Source organism: Halichoerus grypus, chromosome 8, assembly GCF_964656455.1.
Source record: "Halichoerus grypus chromosome 8, mHalGry1.hap1.1, whole genome shotgun sequence".
In the NCBI taxonomy this organism is placed as follows: domain Eukaryota; kingdom Metazoa; phylum Chordata; class Mammalia; order Carnivora; family Phocidae; genus Halichoerus; species Halichoerus grypus.
Window position 1 is genome coordinate 63606905 of NC_135719.1, and position 16258 is coordinate 63623162.

Sequence of the window (16258 nt, forward strand, 5' to 3'; positions counted from 1 at the left end):
TTGTTTGTTGGCAAGTAGAAGCATTCATAGTTCTAGAAGAAAATGAAGAAAAGTATTTGTCATTTTGTTGTTGAAGCACTATCTTCCTCCTCCACATCACTTTTTCTCTTTTCCCCCCAGTCACTTTTAAGTGGTCCCTAAAATGACTTTAATCATTTCTGAAAGGAGACCTCAAAATTCTTTATTAACTTATTCACTGATTTATTAATACAGCACTTATGTGCTAGCGTGAACATGAATATGATGTAATTCCCTCTCCTGTTTAAAATATTTTGAGAAGAATTTCTAGAAATTTTCTTTAAAAATGGCTTTATAGAAGCTGATGTACTTTTTTCCCCCAATTTTATGAGAGCATAGAACTCTGTTCCATTGTAATTGGTATATGCTTTTTCTTTAGCCAAAATGGTAGTGACTCAGGGTTATACTCTAGACCAGTGACTTCTTAAACTTTTCTGGCAGTGACCACAGTAAGAAGTACCTTTTTTACATTGTGATGAGGATCTATGTAAATAAGTATGTATAACTAAAACAAATGTTTCACGAAATAATCATTATTCATGATGCACTCTGATATATTCTGTCTTATTTTTTTTTAAAAAATGCTAGTCACAATCCATTGAATTGATTTCATGATACTAATGAGTTGTATCCACAAATTTACATTTGGGTATGCTTTTATCTAATAAATTATCTTTAATTTTAATGCAGATTCTGCAGAAAATATGCAGATTATCCAACTTCAGGTTCTTAACAAAGCAAAAGAGAGACAACTAGACAATTTAGTTGAAAAGTTAAATGAAAGTGAGCATCAAATTAGATATCTGAATCACCAGCTTCTAATAATCAAAGGTAAGATGACACCTGTTGGGTGCTGTCATTTATGAGGTATACTAAAGCTAGATATCTTGTTTCTAACAGCTCATTTTAAATATGAAGCTTAGAGAGTGGATGCACTTGGTCAGAGGGCTCATAAAGAGTCCATCAGAATGAAACAAAAACCCAGGACTTTTGACACCTTGCCTTGGATTACTTCTCACTAGAACATTCTATTTCAAGGTCCTCATTTTCTCCCTCTTTCTCTTCTATCAGTGAACATTATTTAACTATGCTGATAGCATTCCGTCCTAATAAGTTGTTGATTCCTTATGTAGTTTACCTTGGCTGAAGTATTCCAATTCCCAGAGAGACTTGTGTTTAGCTTGCAGTACATTTTCTAAGCCTACAAGTTAATGTAGGATTTTAATCCAAGTGAGTTAGTGATCCTGAACTCCTTCGGATGTGTCAAGGAGAAAAATAGAGCCATTACTGGGAGAAGCACATAGAGGAAACACAGTTTCAAGTTATAATTGCTTACTCTTCGTGCTTTCTGTAGTTTTGGTCAGTGGTGAACTTTTCATTTGTAGAATAATTTTGTGACTGAACTCTAGCTTGTTTCAAACTTAATTGATAGTGAAAAGGTCCCTTTCTGTAATGTTTATAAAATTTATTTTGAGAGAAGAACTTGTAAACTGTTACAGTAATGTATGTGGGAAGAATTTAAGATTAGGTGAATTTAAAAGTTCATTGCATATATGCAATGAAAGCAAATAGTCCTCAGATTCCTTCTTTGATTAGCAGGGACTTGTCACATCTATGTAGCTTCTCAAGTAAACAAATGCTAAAATCATTGTTAGGAAATCTTGTGGTTCTCAAAAGTATACAGTAAGATTTTTGAGGGAAGTGGTTCTGGTTTTCTCAGTTTTTTGGTACCACTCAGGCATTCTTTTTTTGGAACTTTCCTGGTTTTCCCTAAATCAACTGAAGTTTACTATCTGAATTGAACTGAACATTTGTATGATACAGATCTGATATTTGATAAGAAATTGTGAAAATTGGGGTCCCTGTAACAGTAACTTATTATTTATATAAACATTTTTAATGTTGTAGATGAAAAGGATGGCTTGACCCTCAGCCTCCGAGAATCACAGAAACTCTTTCAGAATGGAAAAGAGAGAGAGATACAGCTTGAAGCACAAATAAAAGTACTGGAGACCCAAATACAAGCACTAAAAGTGAACGAAGAACAGGTAAGTATTTGTCATGATTATTTATGGTAAAAGGTTATTTATTACAGTGAAAAGTTTACTTAACTTTTGGTAATGTAGGACTAAATTTAGCAGAACTTGCAGTTTATATCTTCTTCCACCATAAGCCTGCTTTTGTTTCCCTTACTTTGGAGGGGTGGTGCTCACATCAGCCCAGGCATCTGCGCACCAGATAAAAGTCTGCAGGAGACCTCAGCTCGTCTGTTCCCTTTCATCCAGTCAGCTGCTACCTTCTGTTGAGTCTCCGCATTTCTGTCCCCATGTCCCTGATTTGGGATTTTACCGTTTGTTGTACAAGTGTCTTAACTAGTCTCTAGTCTTTTTTTTGGCGGGGGTGGGGGGGTGGGGGGGGGAAGGGAGAAGGAGAGAGATAATCTTAAGCAGGCTCCATGCCCAGCATGGAGCCCAACGCGGGCTTCATTTCATGACCCTGAGATCATGACCTGAGCTGAAATTGAGAGTTGGACACTTAACTCACTGAGCCACCCAGGCACCCCTAGTCTCTAGTCTTTGACTACTTCTCCAAATTTTCTCTTATGGCCAATCTTTCTAAAATACTGATTGTTTTTCCCTTGCTTAAAGACTGACCCCACTTTACTTGTGGGGTGAAGTGTGGCATGGAAATGGCCATGTGATCCTTGCCTACCTCTTCCCTTATTCTCCTCAAACTCAGTAGTGTGTGTGTTATTTTTATGTACTTGTATACACTGTCTCTTCTCTCTGGAAGGTCCTTCCCGCAGCACACTCTAATTGGTTAACACCCCCTGCTCATGGGTTTCCTTTTCCTAAGTCTTCCCTGCCTTCCAGCACATAATAGGTGGTCAGTATATGTTGAGTGAATGTTGTTGGTGAAAACTGACGTAACCTGTACATATTTTGTCTTACATATTTCTCTTTTCCGCTCTGATACTATCACGACTATAGTTTTATGGTGTGTTTTGAAATGTGGTAAACAAGGGCTACAGTTAGTATTCTTAAAAAAATTTGTAGCTCTTTCTCACATTTTCTTTTCTAGATTTTGCGTATCAACTTTTTATGTTTGTAAAAAATCTTGTTGGGATTTTGATTAGTGAGGCATGAGGCATTGTGTTTACCATTTTATCGATGAGTTAATCAAGTTTTGGAGAGGTCAAAATTACTTACCCAAGGTTACAAAGCCAGTTATTGACAAAACAGCAGCACCTAAATTTCCTGACCCCAATAGACTTGCCTTTAAAGTGGTGGCACAGGGAAGCCTGGCTGGCTCAGTTGGTGGAACGTGTGACTCTTGATCTGGGGATTGTGGGTTCGAGCCCCACGTTGGGTGTAGAGGTTACTTAAAATCTTAAAAAAAAAAGACAAAAGTGGTGGCACATTCTTTGATTAATGAGATAGATAGCCATTTAATGGTTGGAAATGGTCACAAGTCATTGGTAGCCAAGCTTGGTGGGGGGTGACTCATGAGAGTGATACCATTTTGGAGGTGGGGAAAGAGGGTGGTTAAAATTGAAAGTGACAAGCCTGGTGAGGGGTATTAAAGAGGGCATGTATTGGATGGAGCACTGGGTGTTATACGCAAACAATGAATCATGGAACACTACATCAAAAACTAATGATGTAATGGATGGTGATTAACACAACATAATAAAAAAAAAATTGAAAGTGACTATAAAATCTGAGTTTGGTTTTGGATGAGATGTGTGGCTAGTTCTGAGGATGGTTTCATGAAAGAATTTAAACAATGCTGTCTCATATCTGGTTCCTTATCCTTCAGGTGTCAGCTAAAACAAGCCGCCTTATATCTAGAGTAGCCCATAGCTCCATATTCCTACTCTCCTTCATCATGCCATAGGCTATTACTCTATTTTAAAACCATCTGAAATGATCTCATTTGTTTACTTGTTATTGTTTATCTCTTCTCTCTAGAAAATAGTAAGAGTTTGGACCTTGCCTGTCTTGTCATCATGTCCTTAAGTGCTTAGAACCCTGCCTAAGTTCTGCCTAAAGTATTCACATTATTTATTGAGCAAATGAATAAATGTCATAAGCACTTTAAACAGTATTCGAATAAATAGTCAATCTCCGGAATAGAAATGAAGAATAAGCCTCATTTGAAATTTTAATTTTTGTGTGTAAGAGACTATGAGCATTTTTAACTTTTTGAAAATTGATAGTTCTTATAAAAAGTTGAATTGCTTTTATGTAGTAAAATGTTACAACTTTTAGATCTTTTTATAAGTTAGACGTTACATGTATAAAAAATAAGGCATAATGAAAACATAAATAAAAGCAACAACAGAATCACCTAGTGTACTGATTTTCTATCATTGGCATAAACTTAATGGCTTGAAACAATGCGTAGAAGTCTGACATGGGTCTCACTGGGTAAAAATCAAGGTGTCAACAGGGCTGTTGCTTTTTGGAGGCTCTAGGGGAGGATCCATTTTCTTGCCTTTTCCAGCTCCTGGAGGCCAGCGGCATTCCTTGGTTTGTGGCCCATTTTCATCTTCAGAGCCAGAAGTCACTGGTTCTGACTTTCCTGCCTCAATTTTCCTCATTTAAGGACCTTTCTGGATATATTGGGCCCACTCAGATAATCCAGGATAATTGTTTTTATTTTAAGGTCATCTGATTAGCAGTTTTAATTTGGTCTACAGCCTTACTTTTTCCCTTGCCATGTAACATAACATATTCACAGGGTTTAGGGATTAGGACACGGACCTCTTTTGGGAACCATTATTTAGCCTAGTACACCATTATTTTTCAACAACTGTATAGGTACAGTTTTCAAAACTTTGTTTTTAACAAGTGATCGTTGACAGTTTTTATCAGTCTGTCAAGAAACAGTTGTCATTTTTCTGTGACCCAGCAATTGGATTGGCCCCCACACTTGGCTCACAGAGCAATGCCAACAGCACTGGGACCACTGTTGTAGCAGCAGATTCCTTGTCTGGTACCCACATCGCTGTCATGCTGAGCAAAATCCTCCATCACTCTCAGGTAACCACAGAGTCTTTTTCTCAGTGGATGTTTCCAGCAACCATGGGCCTGATGGGTCCCAGCTAGAGAAGTCTTAAGAAACTAAAGCCACCGTAGGGAGACCCTTTCCTTGTCTATATTCTTCTTAAAGGATGGTTGATTTTTAGCGTTACAGTCCATAAAGAGAGCACAGAGTCAAAATATTGTAAACATGGCTATCTGTGTGTATCCATTAGATGATTAAGAAGTCCAGGACAACTGAAATGGCTCTGGAGAGCCTGAAGCAGCAGCTGCTGGACCTCCGTCATTCAGAATCACTTCAGCGTGCTAGAGAGCAGCATGAGAGCATTGTGATGGGCCTCACGAAGAAGCATGAAGAGCAAGTGTTGTCCTTACAAAGGAAATTGGATGCTACAGTTACTGCACTTAAGGAACAGGTTAGGATGATTTCACATGAGCAACTGTTCTAAACGAGTAAGGCTGGTTATTTTTTGTAACTGATATTTTGTGGTTCATCGTGCTTGCAGTAGGTGTTTATGAGTAAAACTGAAAAGCCAATGATTTTTAATCTGTGAAGATGTCCTGAAGGCTTAATCTTGGAAATTCTTTCTCTTATGGGATTGGTTAGTGCTTTCTCAATTCTCACAATATTAGTCCTTTATTTGTAGAGTATTTATACATACTGTTCTTGTTGCCCTAGAGTAAATCCATACTGAAAAGAGTGAGTGTTCTGGGAGCTGGTCTGAACTTGAGAGGTTGTCCTGGTAGCTTAACCAGTAGAAAGCCTTTCTTGGGCAATTTACCTGTCAGTAAATATTGTCTAGAAGTGGTTCTTGGGAGAAGAGTTAATTTTTGAGAATAATGTAATAACATAAGGAAGAAAGTCTGGTCTAAAATCACTGAGATGTGAAACTTGAGCATCTCTCACAGTCTGTATTATTTTTACCCCAAAGGGAATAAAGTGTAAGATGAGGGTGACTCAGGTGGTGGGTTTGCTTGTGTCCCAAACCCCAGGTAATCACTTGAACGAATAAAATTTCAGAGTGCACTTTTCTTCATGTAATTTCAGAATTAATTTAACCCAAGGGAAAAGAGCCGAAAAGTAAGATGGGAGGGTACGGCCAATCCCACCACACTTAAAATTCATCCTGATTTGGGTTGTTATTTTTTATTTATATGACTGACTAAATTTTTCCATGTGTCAGGTAGAAGTACATAAGATTATATACATAAGTACTGCATTATTGCCAGTAATAATTGTATACCATGTTATTTTTATATGTGTTTATATGAGTTTTTATTAGATTTATTTTCCTAAATATACTTTTTTTTGTATAGAAAAATATTGTGAGTTTGGTGTGGAGGCTATCTGCGGAAAGACAAAGGCTATGCCAAATTATTGAAAAAATCTTTAGTATTTAAACAAATGGCATTTGAGATACAGTTTTATTTATTTTGGCTGTGTTTATGTAGTAGCATTAAAGTTAGTTGAACTTGGACAGTGGTCCTTCTTGGATGACTAGAGGGGTGGAATCTGGTGGCTTTTCCTTGCAGGGTTGAGGATCTCTCCATTCTCTGCTGACTTTGACATGTTACACAGGGGAGGGCTGGAAGAAATTCTTGCTGTGTTCAACCCCTGTGTCCACTCCATTCTCTGTTTTCACCACTACCCCCCACCCCACCTGCTTCAATAGAAAGACACTGGACTAGAACACAGAACAAAGTCTTGATTCTGTGCTGACTGGGCTTCAGACCCCTGAACCACAAATTGAAGTTGTTGATTAAGGTCTTTTCCATTGTTACATTCTGTGACTGATTTTATTTTATTTTTTTTAAACAGACTGTACACTGATGTTAGTCTCTGGATATAATTGCATAGCTGCTTTGCATAGTGATGATTCCAAAGTGTTTATAGTTTTTCCTTTTGGGAATGTTTCTTAGAGTATTCCTTTTGTGCTGTCAATTTGGGATCAGTTGGCTCAGCAGTATTTTTAATAAAAAGACAATCCATATTATCTTAGAATCCAAATTGAGATTCCTGACTAGAAAGTTGCTGTAAAGATCAACCAGGAGCTAGGTAGAGGTGCCTGCCTATAATCAGAAAAATCTATGAGTGTTCTGTACAGAGGGGCTTGATTTCTTAGAGTAGCTGATAACCATACATACATTCTGCATTTTGCCCCTTGCCCTCTTTTTCTTTATAAAATTATTGAAGAGGTATATTAAATATTTCCCTTTCAGATAAACCTTTTCCTATGTTCCATTTAGCACATTACTAAGACAAATAAAACAATTCTTGGAAGATAGTAGCAAGGTACAAATAACTGGATAATTTAGTAGATGAATAAGTTTGCCAATTTCTAGGTTCTGAGCAGCTCTCACATAGTTACATACAGCTGTGTCCCTATGTGCTATAGTGTTAACAGAGTTTACACTACAGTGTTAACAGAGCCGATGTTCACACGTTGTGCTAGTTACGCAGACTTTTAAACCTGGCATCCCCTAAGGCAGTTTATGACTAGATGCCAGGGCTTTGATGGATCCTCTCAAATTGTGGGCATGATTTTCTTTTGGGTGTCAATAAATGCGGTTTTTTTGAGAAGACCCACAAATTTATTCAGATTTTCCAAGAGGTTCATGTCTCCCCTTGCAAAAGGTTAAAAATCACTGCTTTATGAAAAACTAGTTTTTGGTGGGAAAGGACTACAATTGTAAACTAATCATTATTATGATACTCAGCCAAAGCTTCTTGGGAGCTCCGTGTTCCTTCAGTGACAGAACTCTCTAATAGCAAACCATCTCCTGGACTCTCCCTCCTGTCTTCTGTCTCCCATTCATGGAAGTGTCATTTTCTGAGGTCTCTGAATGTCAGGTTAAGATCTCTGATTATCTCCTTGATGGTATAAAATCTTTCTTCGTTCTGGTCTTCTTGAAATCTGCAGCTTCGGGTGAAGTTGTGGACTTTGGTTTCTATGTCATGACTTTTGCCTGGTCTACTTTCCAACTTTCCTTTAACGTTATATTTAAAGGCTCCACTTGAAACACCTTCTCTTGGCTTAGAGATTCCCACAGGCCTCTGTGTGGTCTAATCCTCATGTCTCTGTGCACTAGAAATCTGTTCAATTCTATTTGCTCCCATAGATTTGGCTCTTATCTCTGTCACCACACTTGTTCAGTCTTAAAGCTGTCTGCCTTTAACCATCTTGAGTTGAATGTTCTCACTCAAGCTACCCATAGAAAAGAAGGAACCACTCATTTTGTTTCTTGGTATTGAAACTGAGCAGGTTTTTGAGTATAATTGGTTTCCCTGAACTTGTCAACAGGAAACAATGTGGTTCAGGCGATTGTTGCAATATTGCCACAGTCAGCCTTCTCTTTATGTTTTTCAAATCTACCTTTTCTTGAACTTTCTTTTTGCCAGTTCTCAGTCTCTTATAAAAGTTATTACGGCCTCCCCAGCCCATAAATGTTGTCTTCCCACCCCTTCTCACACACACACTCACACTGTCATTAATGTGAGCCCATTCATTGTGTTTGCCATGTTATTTTGGCGCTTTAGAACCATGCTTTTCAAGCTGGCCTGGGAATCAGCAGCAGTGTGCCAAGAGGTTTGCACTGTTGAATAAACATGGAGCAGTTTCCAGAAGCTTCATTTTGCTCAGAAATTTGGTAGAAAAAATTTAAAGCAGACATGACTACATTACGAAATAGAATGCAAAATTCACATGAATTTTTTAACTAAAATAGGAGACTTCAGAGTCTTTCCTCCGCTTAATGATGCTGTCAGTATCCTTATAAGGTGTACCTTGTGTTACTATCCTTAAGGCATTTTTGGGCTTTAGGTTATCCAGTGGATCAGGCCCCAGATGCCTTTTCTTTGCTTCAAAGCCCTTTCTTGATATTCTTTTTACCACTTATTTTCTTCAGGCTTTTTCAGGTAACTTTGGCCAATTAACTTACTCCTGCCTGTCTCATGCTCTGCTTTTCGTGTAGAATTCAGCCTGTGTAGTCTTTTTTAAGTGAAAAGTGATTTCTTCTGCCTAGTCTTGGGACTTCCATGGCTTATTACTCCCAAACACCTTTTTCTTTTTGAAGAAATTTTAATATATTGTATACGTGCTCCATATTTTTCTCTATATTCCCTTACAGTTACACGAATGCATGCACACACATACACACACACATTTATCCTGTCTGGTTTTCTTTGTAATTTATTTTTAAAGGTTGTTTGTTCCTTTGTTTTTGTAGCACTCACTGTGTGTAAGGCACTGCATAGGTACCTTCAAGGAGACTTTATTAAGAAAAATAAGACATGTAGAAGGTAGAAAGAAAAATAGAGAAACAGATTAAGTATAAAAGAAGTTCAGAAGAGAGTGAGATTATTTTTGGCTGCCAAAGTAGAATGAGCTTTTGGCTGTTCAGAATAGAGCGAGTTTCCATGTATTTATCTGAATCCTTGCTGTCTTGGGATACAGATTCCATGATTCAAAGTGGTCTGCCTAAATATATATACATACACTTATACTGATAGTGTAACATGCAAATAGAAGTGTAATACATTTTCTTTGGCTTGAATAGAATCTAATTTTAGAATATCAGTGTCTTGTGATTGTAGAACAGAAAGGACTTTAGAAATCACTGAATTTAACCTTTATTAGCATAATTACAAAAGAAAAAACAGATGGAGAAGTTGATGACTCACCCAAGATCATAGAAGTTTGTTCTAACTCCCAGTCCTGTGTACTTAACCTTGTAAAAGAGGTGATGCTGCTCTGTGATGATTTTATGTTTGACCTAAAATCCAATTATGTATTATATTTGTTAGTTCAGTATTTAATAAGTGATCATGACAATGACTTCTTGAATACTTTTTCTATTTAGGAAGATATTTGTTGTCATTTGAAAGATCAAGTGAAAGAACTGGAAAGGAATCAAGAAGCAACCAAATTAGAAAAGACTGAGATCATTAACAGATTGACGAGAAGTCTAGAGGAGAGTCAGAAGCAGTGTGCCAACTTCTTGCACTCAGGTGGGTGTCCGGGATGGACTCTTGTCTCCCTGGGAGGCTAGTATAATGTGCAGAGCGAACATAGTAGGATCCATGAGTTATAAAAATCCAGTAAAGGCAGAAAAGATCGTCAGTGACAATTTTTTTAGCATTGTTATTATATATGTATAAAGGTATACTGCATTTTCATTAGATAATTTAGAGAACACAGACAAGTACAAAGTAGCAAATACAAATAACCAATCATCCTACCACACAGAGATAACTGTTGCTAATGTTTTTAATGTATTGCCTTCAAGTGAAATTGAACACATACACATAGGTAATTCCCTGCTTCTGCACATAGTGCATTTTTGAAAACATACCAAAGCTGAATGTACAAAAATTGAACAATAAAATATATGTTAGAAGGTAGGTTTTATCCTTGGGAAGTAAAAATGATTATGAAATCCCATTATATTTTGCTTTTTAGAATCAGTCTGATCATGTATTTCTGTCGTTTTGTGAAACTTCTTTCTTTAATTTTTTTTTTTCCTCTCACACTTACCTGGTCAGTTGAAGCTAGGGAGTTATATTTTTGTCATGCTTAAGATTTCTCATATGGTTTCCATGGTATTAAGTTTGAGACATACACTGTTTGTCATTAGTTTCAGCAGTACTTTTATTTCTAATTCATTTTTATAGAATGACATTAGAGTAAAAGGCAATAAAATAATCGCATGTTTATGCAAACTGTCCTACCAACAAAACTGCCCTGTGTACTGGTGAGTAGCTCCTGCTGTGAAAATAGCTCAGTGGTTATTCATGACCTGACATATGAAAGTCACACTTGGCGTGTAAAGCCAATTCAGACTGTTGGTACAATGTGTATCAGAGTAGCTTACTCAGAAGTTGAAAGTACTAAAGTCAGAGACTGTCAAATATGTGTGTGCGTAGGTTTTGGTGGGGGCAAAATTGGCTCATACCCTGTTTGGACTCCCCCGCCCCCCGTTCATTTTTGTATCCTTGTTTCACATGGTATTATTTAGTGAGCCTTTTTCCTTGCCACTAAAGGCTTTGAAAATACGATTTTCTTTAGTTGCATAATATGCCGTCATTACTTTGCTTAACCATTTCCCAGATGCTCATTTTCTTTTGAGGAGGCCCAATAAAGTCCCTTTTAAGGGAGCCTCCCGTAGTACATTTAAAACATTAGGTTACCGAAGTTTCCGAAGCATGGCCCGAATATGCTTTTTTCACATGTGGAGGTGGGGGTGGTGGAAATAAAAGCATTTCGAAAGAAGCTAAAGGCAGCAAGATGTAGTTTTCTTATTAGAGGGTAGAAATGGGTTCCAAAGAATTTTTGCTTTGGCTTTCTGTGAGTTGGAACGTTATGCTCCTATTAAAGGACTCGTGGAGTATTAAGGTCTGTAGACGTGGCTGATTTGATTCATAGCAAGGTCACAGTAGTCCCAAGCCTTCAACTTCCCAAGGACATATGATGAGCCATACTAAATGTGTAGACATGTTTTGGAAGTGTCTGGACCTCTGCCTTCTGGGTCCCACTGGCTACACCTTTGTGCTCCTAGAAAGGTAATGAAAAGGTAGTAAAGCAAAACTCCACCTCCTGTAACCTCGGTGTTGTTCTGTACATCGTGGGTACTTTGTCCCTTTACTTTGGTGTACTCTACGACTTCTTTCCCCACAGGCTCCGTACAGGAGGTGGCCCAGCTACGGTTCCAGCTGCAGCAAGCACAAAAAGCACATGCTATGAGTGAAAACATGAACAAGGCTTTGCAAGTGAGTGTTGCCACTTGGAAGAGACTCTGGGTAACTGAATTAGGCAGTGCTTACATCACTTTTCTGAACCTTGGATTTCTTTATAAAAGAGGTAGTTGGACCATCTCCAGACCAGGCGCTGAGAGTTGTTCACAGTCTCACCCACACAGTTAGGTAGTCAAGCCCAGGTCTGTCTTGACTGCAGAGCCAGGTGCCGCCCCCCCCCCCCCCCCCCCTGCCCCGGCCCCATGTCTGCCCGTCGCCTCCTTCACATGGCGTGTCCTTTCATTTCTGGGTGTATCCTGGAGATAAGTATATCTACAGGTGTGGGAGACCTGCAGTTTCACTGCGACTCTCTCACATCCTCCCCCAGCGCTACTTAGATTTTCCACTGGAGGACGAGTTCCAGTATTACCTCTGCTGGAAAGACATATTTTGCCTTTTCCCACCGGCAGACTAAAGTACAACACGTTCTTGGCAAACCAGTCCACTCTGTCCTCTAGAAAGCCAAAAAGTGCTGCTGTCAGTTTCTCAGCTCAAGGGACACTTTTTGTGGAGGACAAAATGTAAGCGAGGGAGGTGTGAAAGAAGCTCCTTACATTTGCTTTCTCGTTCATTTATTCATTTGTTCGTTCAGTTTACTTGAAAACTGATATGTGCTGGCCTTTCTGAAGTTATATATACATATATATAAGGTTATTAATATATATATTGTGCACCCATGTTCATAGCAGCATTATTTTAGTTATTTTTAATGTATGTGAAGAAGCATTTCTGATCATTAAAATGAATTTTGAAGCGTAAATGAATGACTGATTCTTTCATATAAGAAAATAATTTTCAATAATTTTGTGTTTTAGGAAGAATTAACAGAACTGAAAGATGAAATTTCTCTCTATGAATCTGCTGCAAAATTAGGAATACTTCCAAGTGACTCAGAAGGAGAATTAAATATAGAACTCACTGAATCATATGTGGATTTGGGTATTAAAAAAGTCAACTGGAAAAAATCCAAAGCGAAGAGGTATTAAGAAAATCGTTTACTATAGACATTAATCGTACTGATGATACATGTAATTGAGTGGCACCAGGCATGACATGACTAGGTGGGACAGAAGGCTTTAGTTATTTCTAATGAAGTATAAATGTCTGAAATCAGAATGAACAGAAACCTCAACTATTGATATTGTACTGTCTTCAGTACCAATAGGTACATCAGTTTCAATAAGGTAAAAATGATGAAGTTAAAGTAAAGTTAAAATATACAGAGTAAATTCTATGACTGAGGTTATGTATCTTTTATTATTAAGGCAAGAACATATTATCTTTATTCATACTGTGTGTTGAAGGCAGGTACATGTCATTTATCAATGGCATGTGAGAAAATAAACATTAATTTCCCCTAGGATCTTTCCTGTGACCTTACTTTTAAAATGGGGATTCTGTCTTTTATACCACTGTTTAACACAGATACTTTAGCAATCTCATGAAAAGGGAGGGCCTTATCATCCCTTGTAGGGACTGATGGGGGAGGGAGTGGGGTGGTAGAAGAGGGAACACATTTTGGTACCATTAAACACTTAAAAGGTGAATGAAGGATGGGATGTACATTCTTGAGGCACTTGCGGTCTGGAAGGAGCTATGCAAGGCTCTGGGAGTAGAGTACAAAAGATGAGGATGAAGCTCTCCCTTCCAGCAGGGTGTTTACATTTGCCTGGGCAGGGAGAGGGAGACATACTTGTGAGCAGCTACGTGCTGTGTGCTACACGTTATCCTTGACGAACAAAGAGGCATTTATCCAGTCATTCCTTCTGCTGGTGTAGGAGAAGGACGAAAGATGGGTGTTTGGCAGAGACTGCATTTAGGCTAAGGGGAGACTTTCTTGAATGCATTCAAATGCCAGACCCCCGTGGGCCAGTCTCTAGTTTCAGACTGAGTTTACCATCGTTATTGTTCCAGGAAAGTGTTTATCACCTGTTGTGTTTCAGGTGTCATGCAACTAAATACAAGTGTATGAATCTCCTGAAGGGTTTGCTCCACAATAAGTTTTAGAAGTTAAGTATTTTAATCCTGTGATTCCATTTTCAAACCAGTAAGATGACATTCAGAAAATTGAAATCTCAAGTGATGGGGGTACTCCTGTGAAACAAGGTGTTAATTCAGTTTAGTAAGGCTCCATTTATCTGGAGGGTCAATCTTTAGGGACTCTCATCTTGACAGATTACAGCTGCAATCCAGAAGGAAGCTAGGATGCAAATAGCACAACTAGCATATATAGTGTATTTAGCGGGAGCCACCCTCAGGCTCTTATCCCAGGGCCTTATTGACTTAGATTTGTTTGTATCCCGTGAGTTCTCTGAGTTGCTGACTGCAGAGTAGCTGGGGCAGAGGGCTAGAAGAGGTCATACCAGTGTTTCAGTCAGCTAGCTCGGCCTTAGCGAGGAGAAAACTACAGGAACTACAGCTGTGATCTACCTCAAAATGCCTACAGTCAGGATCCTGAGTTTTGAGGAAAGCCTTCATCTTTGGTTAGTTAATAAAAGCAAAAAAGGATGTATACATTATATTTTTTAGACAGATTTACATAAAATTTTGAAGTTAAAATGTAGTTATCTGGAAAATTTACTGCTGTGAATGCCTTGTTTCCTGTTCATGCTAGATTAGTTCTAAATGGCTAGTGGAAAGAGCATGGTGTTTAGACCCAGATTTTGTTTTGATTTGTAGTTTTGCCATTTATCACTAGCTTTGTGATCCTGGGCAAGTTTCTTGGCTTTTCGGAGCCTGTTTTCTCATCAAGTTTTTTCTATTAAGTAGATTATAGATGTCCCTTGGGGGTTAAAATGAGGATTAAAATATAAAGGACCTCATATAATATGTTCTTGCACATATTAGGCATTTATTTTTAATTTTTAAAAAAATTATTAGTGAGTGCACAAGTGGGGAGGGGGAGAGAGAGAGAGGCTCTCAAGCAGACTCCCAGCTGAGCATGGAGCCCAACAAGGCTGGATCCCAGACCCTGAGATCGTGACGAGCCAAAATCAAGAGTTGGACGCCTAACTGACTGAGCCACCCAGGCGCCCCACACATATTAGACATTTAATTGTTGATAGTTATTCCTATTATCATCTAGTACATGATTGGTTAAAATACACCATTGATCCAGTTTTCATATTAATTCTCTTTTAATTCAACATATACTTCGTCAAAGATTTTTGATTCTCATCTCAACCTTGAGGAAACATCAGATCTATATCTTCATTTTAGGGTTGGGAAAACTAGAGCTCAAAGGGCTGAACTTTTTTGCCCAAGAAGATAGACCATTAGCAGCAGAACCAGTCCTTGAGCCCAAAACTTTACTGTAAATCTGTTGGTTCGTATTTACATGACAATCAAACCTTTTTACTTTAACTTCATTCTTCCTTATGTCTTGTATTTTAGAGGGTTAAAGATTCAGTTCATCTCAAAAAAGATTTTTCTCCAGTTTGTTATTACTTTATTTTAATTTGAGCTATAATTAGCCTGGGAATTTGGAAAATAATACATACATATGTTATGTAAAAATAATATATATATGTTTTATTTTTTCAAGTAGACTTACTTCATCATGATATCTACTAAAATGTATTCTGCTTCTGCCCTTTAAATTTAATTAGTACTCATAGCCAAAATCCTACAGTAATATAAAGCACATTCCTGTGGATATATCCAACCTGAGACATCACATCACTGTCATGGTAAAAGGATTTCCGCCACATTGAGCTGGGAAGGTGGAGAATAAGGACAGAGTGAGTGGTCATTAAGATTCAGCTAGAAGACATCCTGTGAATCACAGGATTAGTGAAAAAAGGTTTAGCTTGTAGTGGTCCCACCCACCAGCAGTTTAATAGATAAGAATTCGGCTTTGAGGAAAAAGTAAAAATATTTATTCGTAGATCAAAGTGAGAGGAGATATAGGAGAGAAGAGATTTGTACCTTTTCTCTGCTGGATTGTGATTCTTAGAACAAGAGGAAGCCACAGTTTTCCCAGTGTCGAGAATTTTAGTTCTTTGTTGACTTGAGCTGCTTTCAAATCACTGACCCAAATATTAGCAGCTCCAAGCTTTTATTCTCAACTGCCACCTCCCTCAAGCTACTGCTTAGTAAATTTTAAGGGTTTAGACTCAGTGTTCTATTTCACATTCATGGAATTTGAGTAGCTAAATCTGCATGCAGCTTGCAGACAGCTTCCCTCTCCCTTATTATAGTTGGCTGCGAAGTTCAAATAATAAACATTTAACAAGTGGAATGCCTTTTCCCTTTGGTCTTCTCAGCAGGCTTCATAAGGGACTACAGTTTATTTGGACTTAGGGGAACTGACTTCCATGGGGCTCAGCAGGACTGGTCACCACTGCTGACTTTTTCCCTTTTGGGAAAGAAGAGAAAATTATTTTAGCAAGCACTTTCTCTGCTC

The 16258-nt window shown here is 38.1% G+C and overlaps 1 protein-coding gene across 1 annotated transcript in view; it reads left to right on the forward strand.

Moving 5' to 3' along the window:
* The window catches only part of CEP152 (centrosomal protein 152), an 87690-nt gene that overhangs the window by 17876 nt on the left and 53556 nt on the right, over nt 1-16258 (forward strand). Inside the window, exons 7-12 of the mRNA XM_036075964.2 lie at nt 709-849; nt 1927-2066; nt 5279-5479; nt 9924-10071; nt 11738-11829; nt 12669-12832. Coding sequence (XP_035931857.2) covers nt 709-849; nt 1927-2066; nt 5279-5479; nt 9924-10071; nt 11738-11829; nt 12669-12832 — 886 coding nt within the window. The remainder of the gene's footprint in view (nt 1-708; nt 850-1926; nt 2067-5278; nt 5480-9923; nt 10072-11737; nt 11830-12668; nt 12833-16258) is intronic.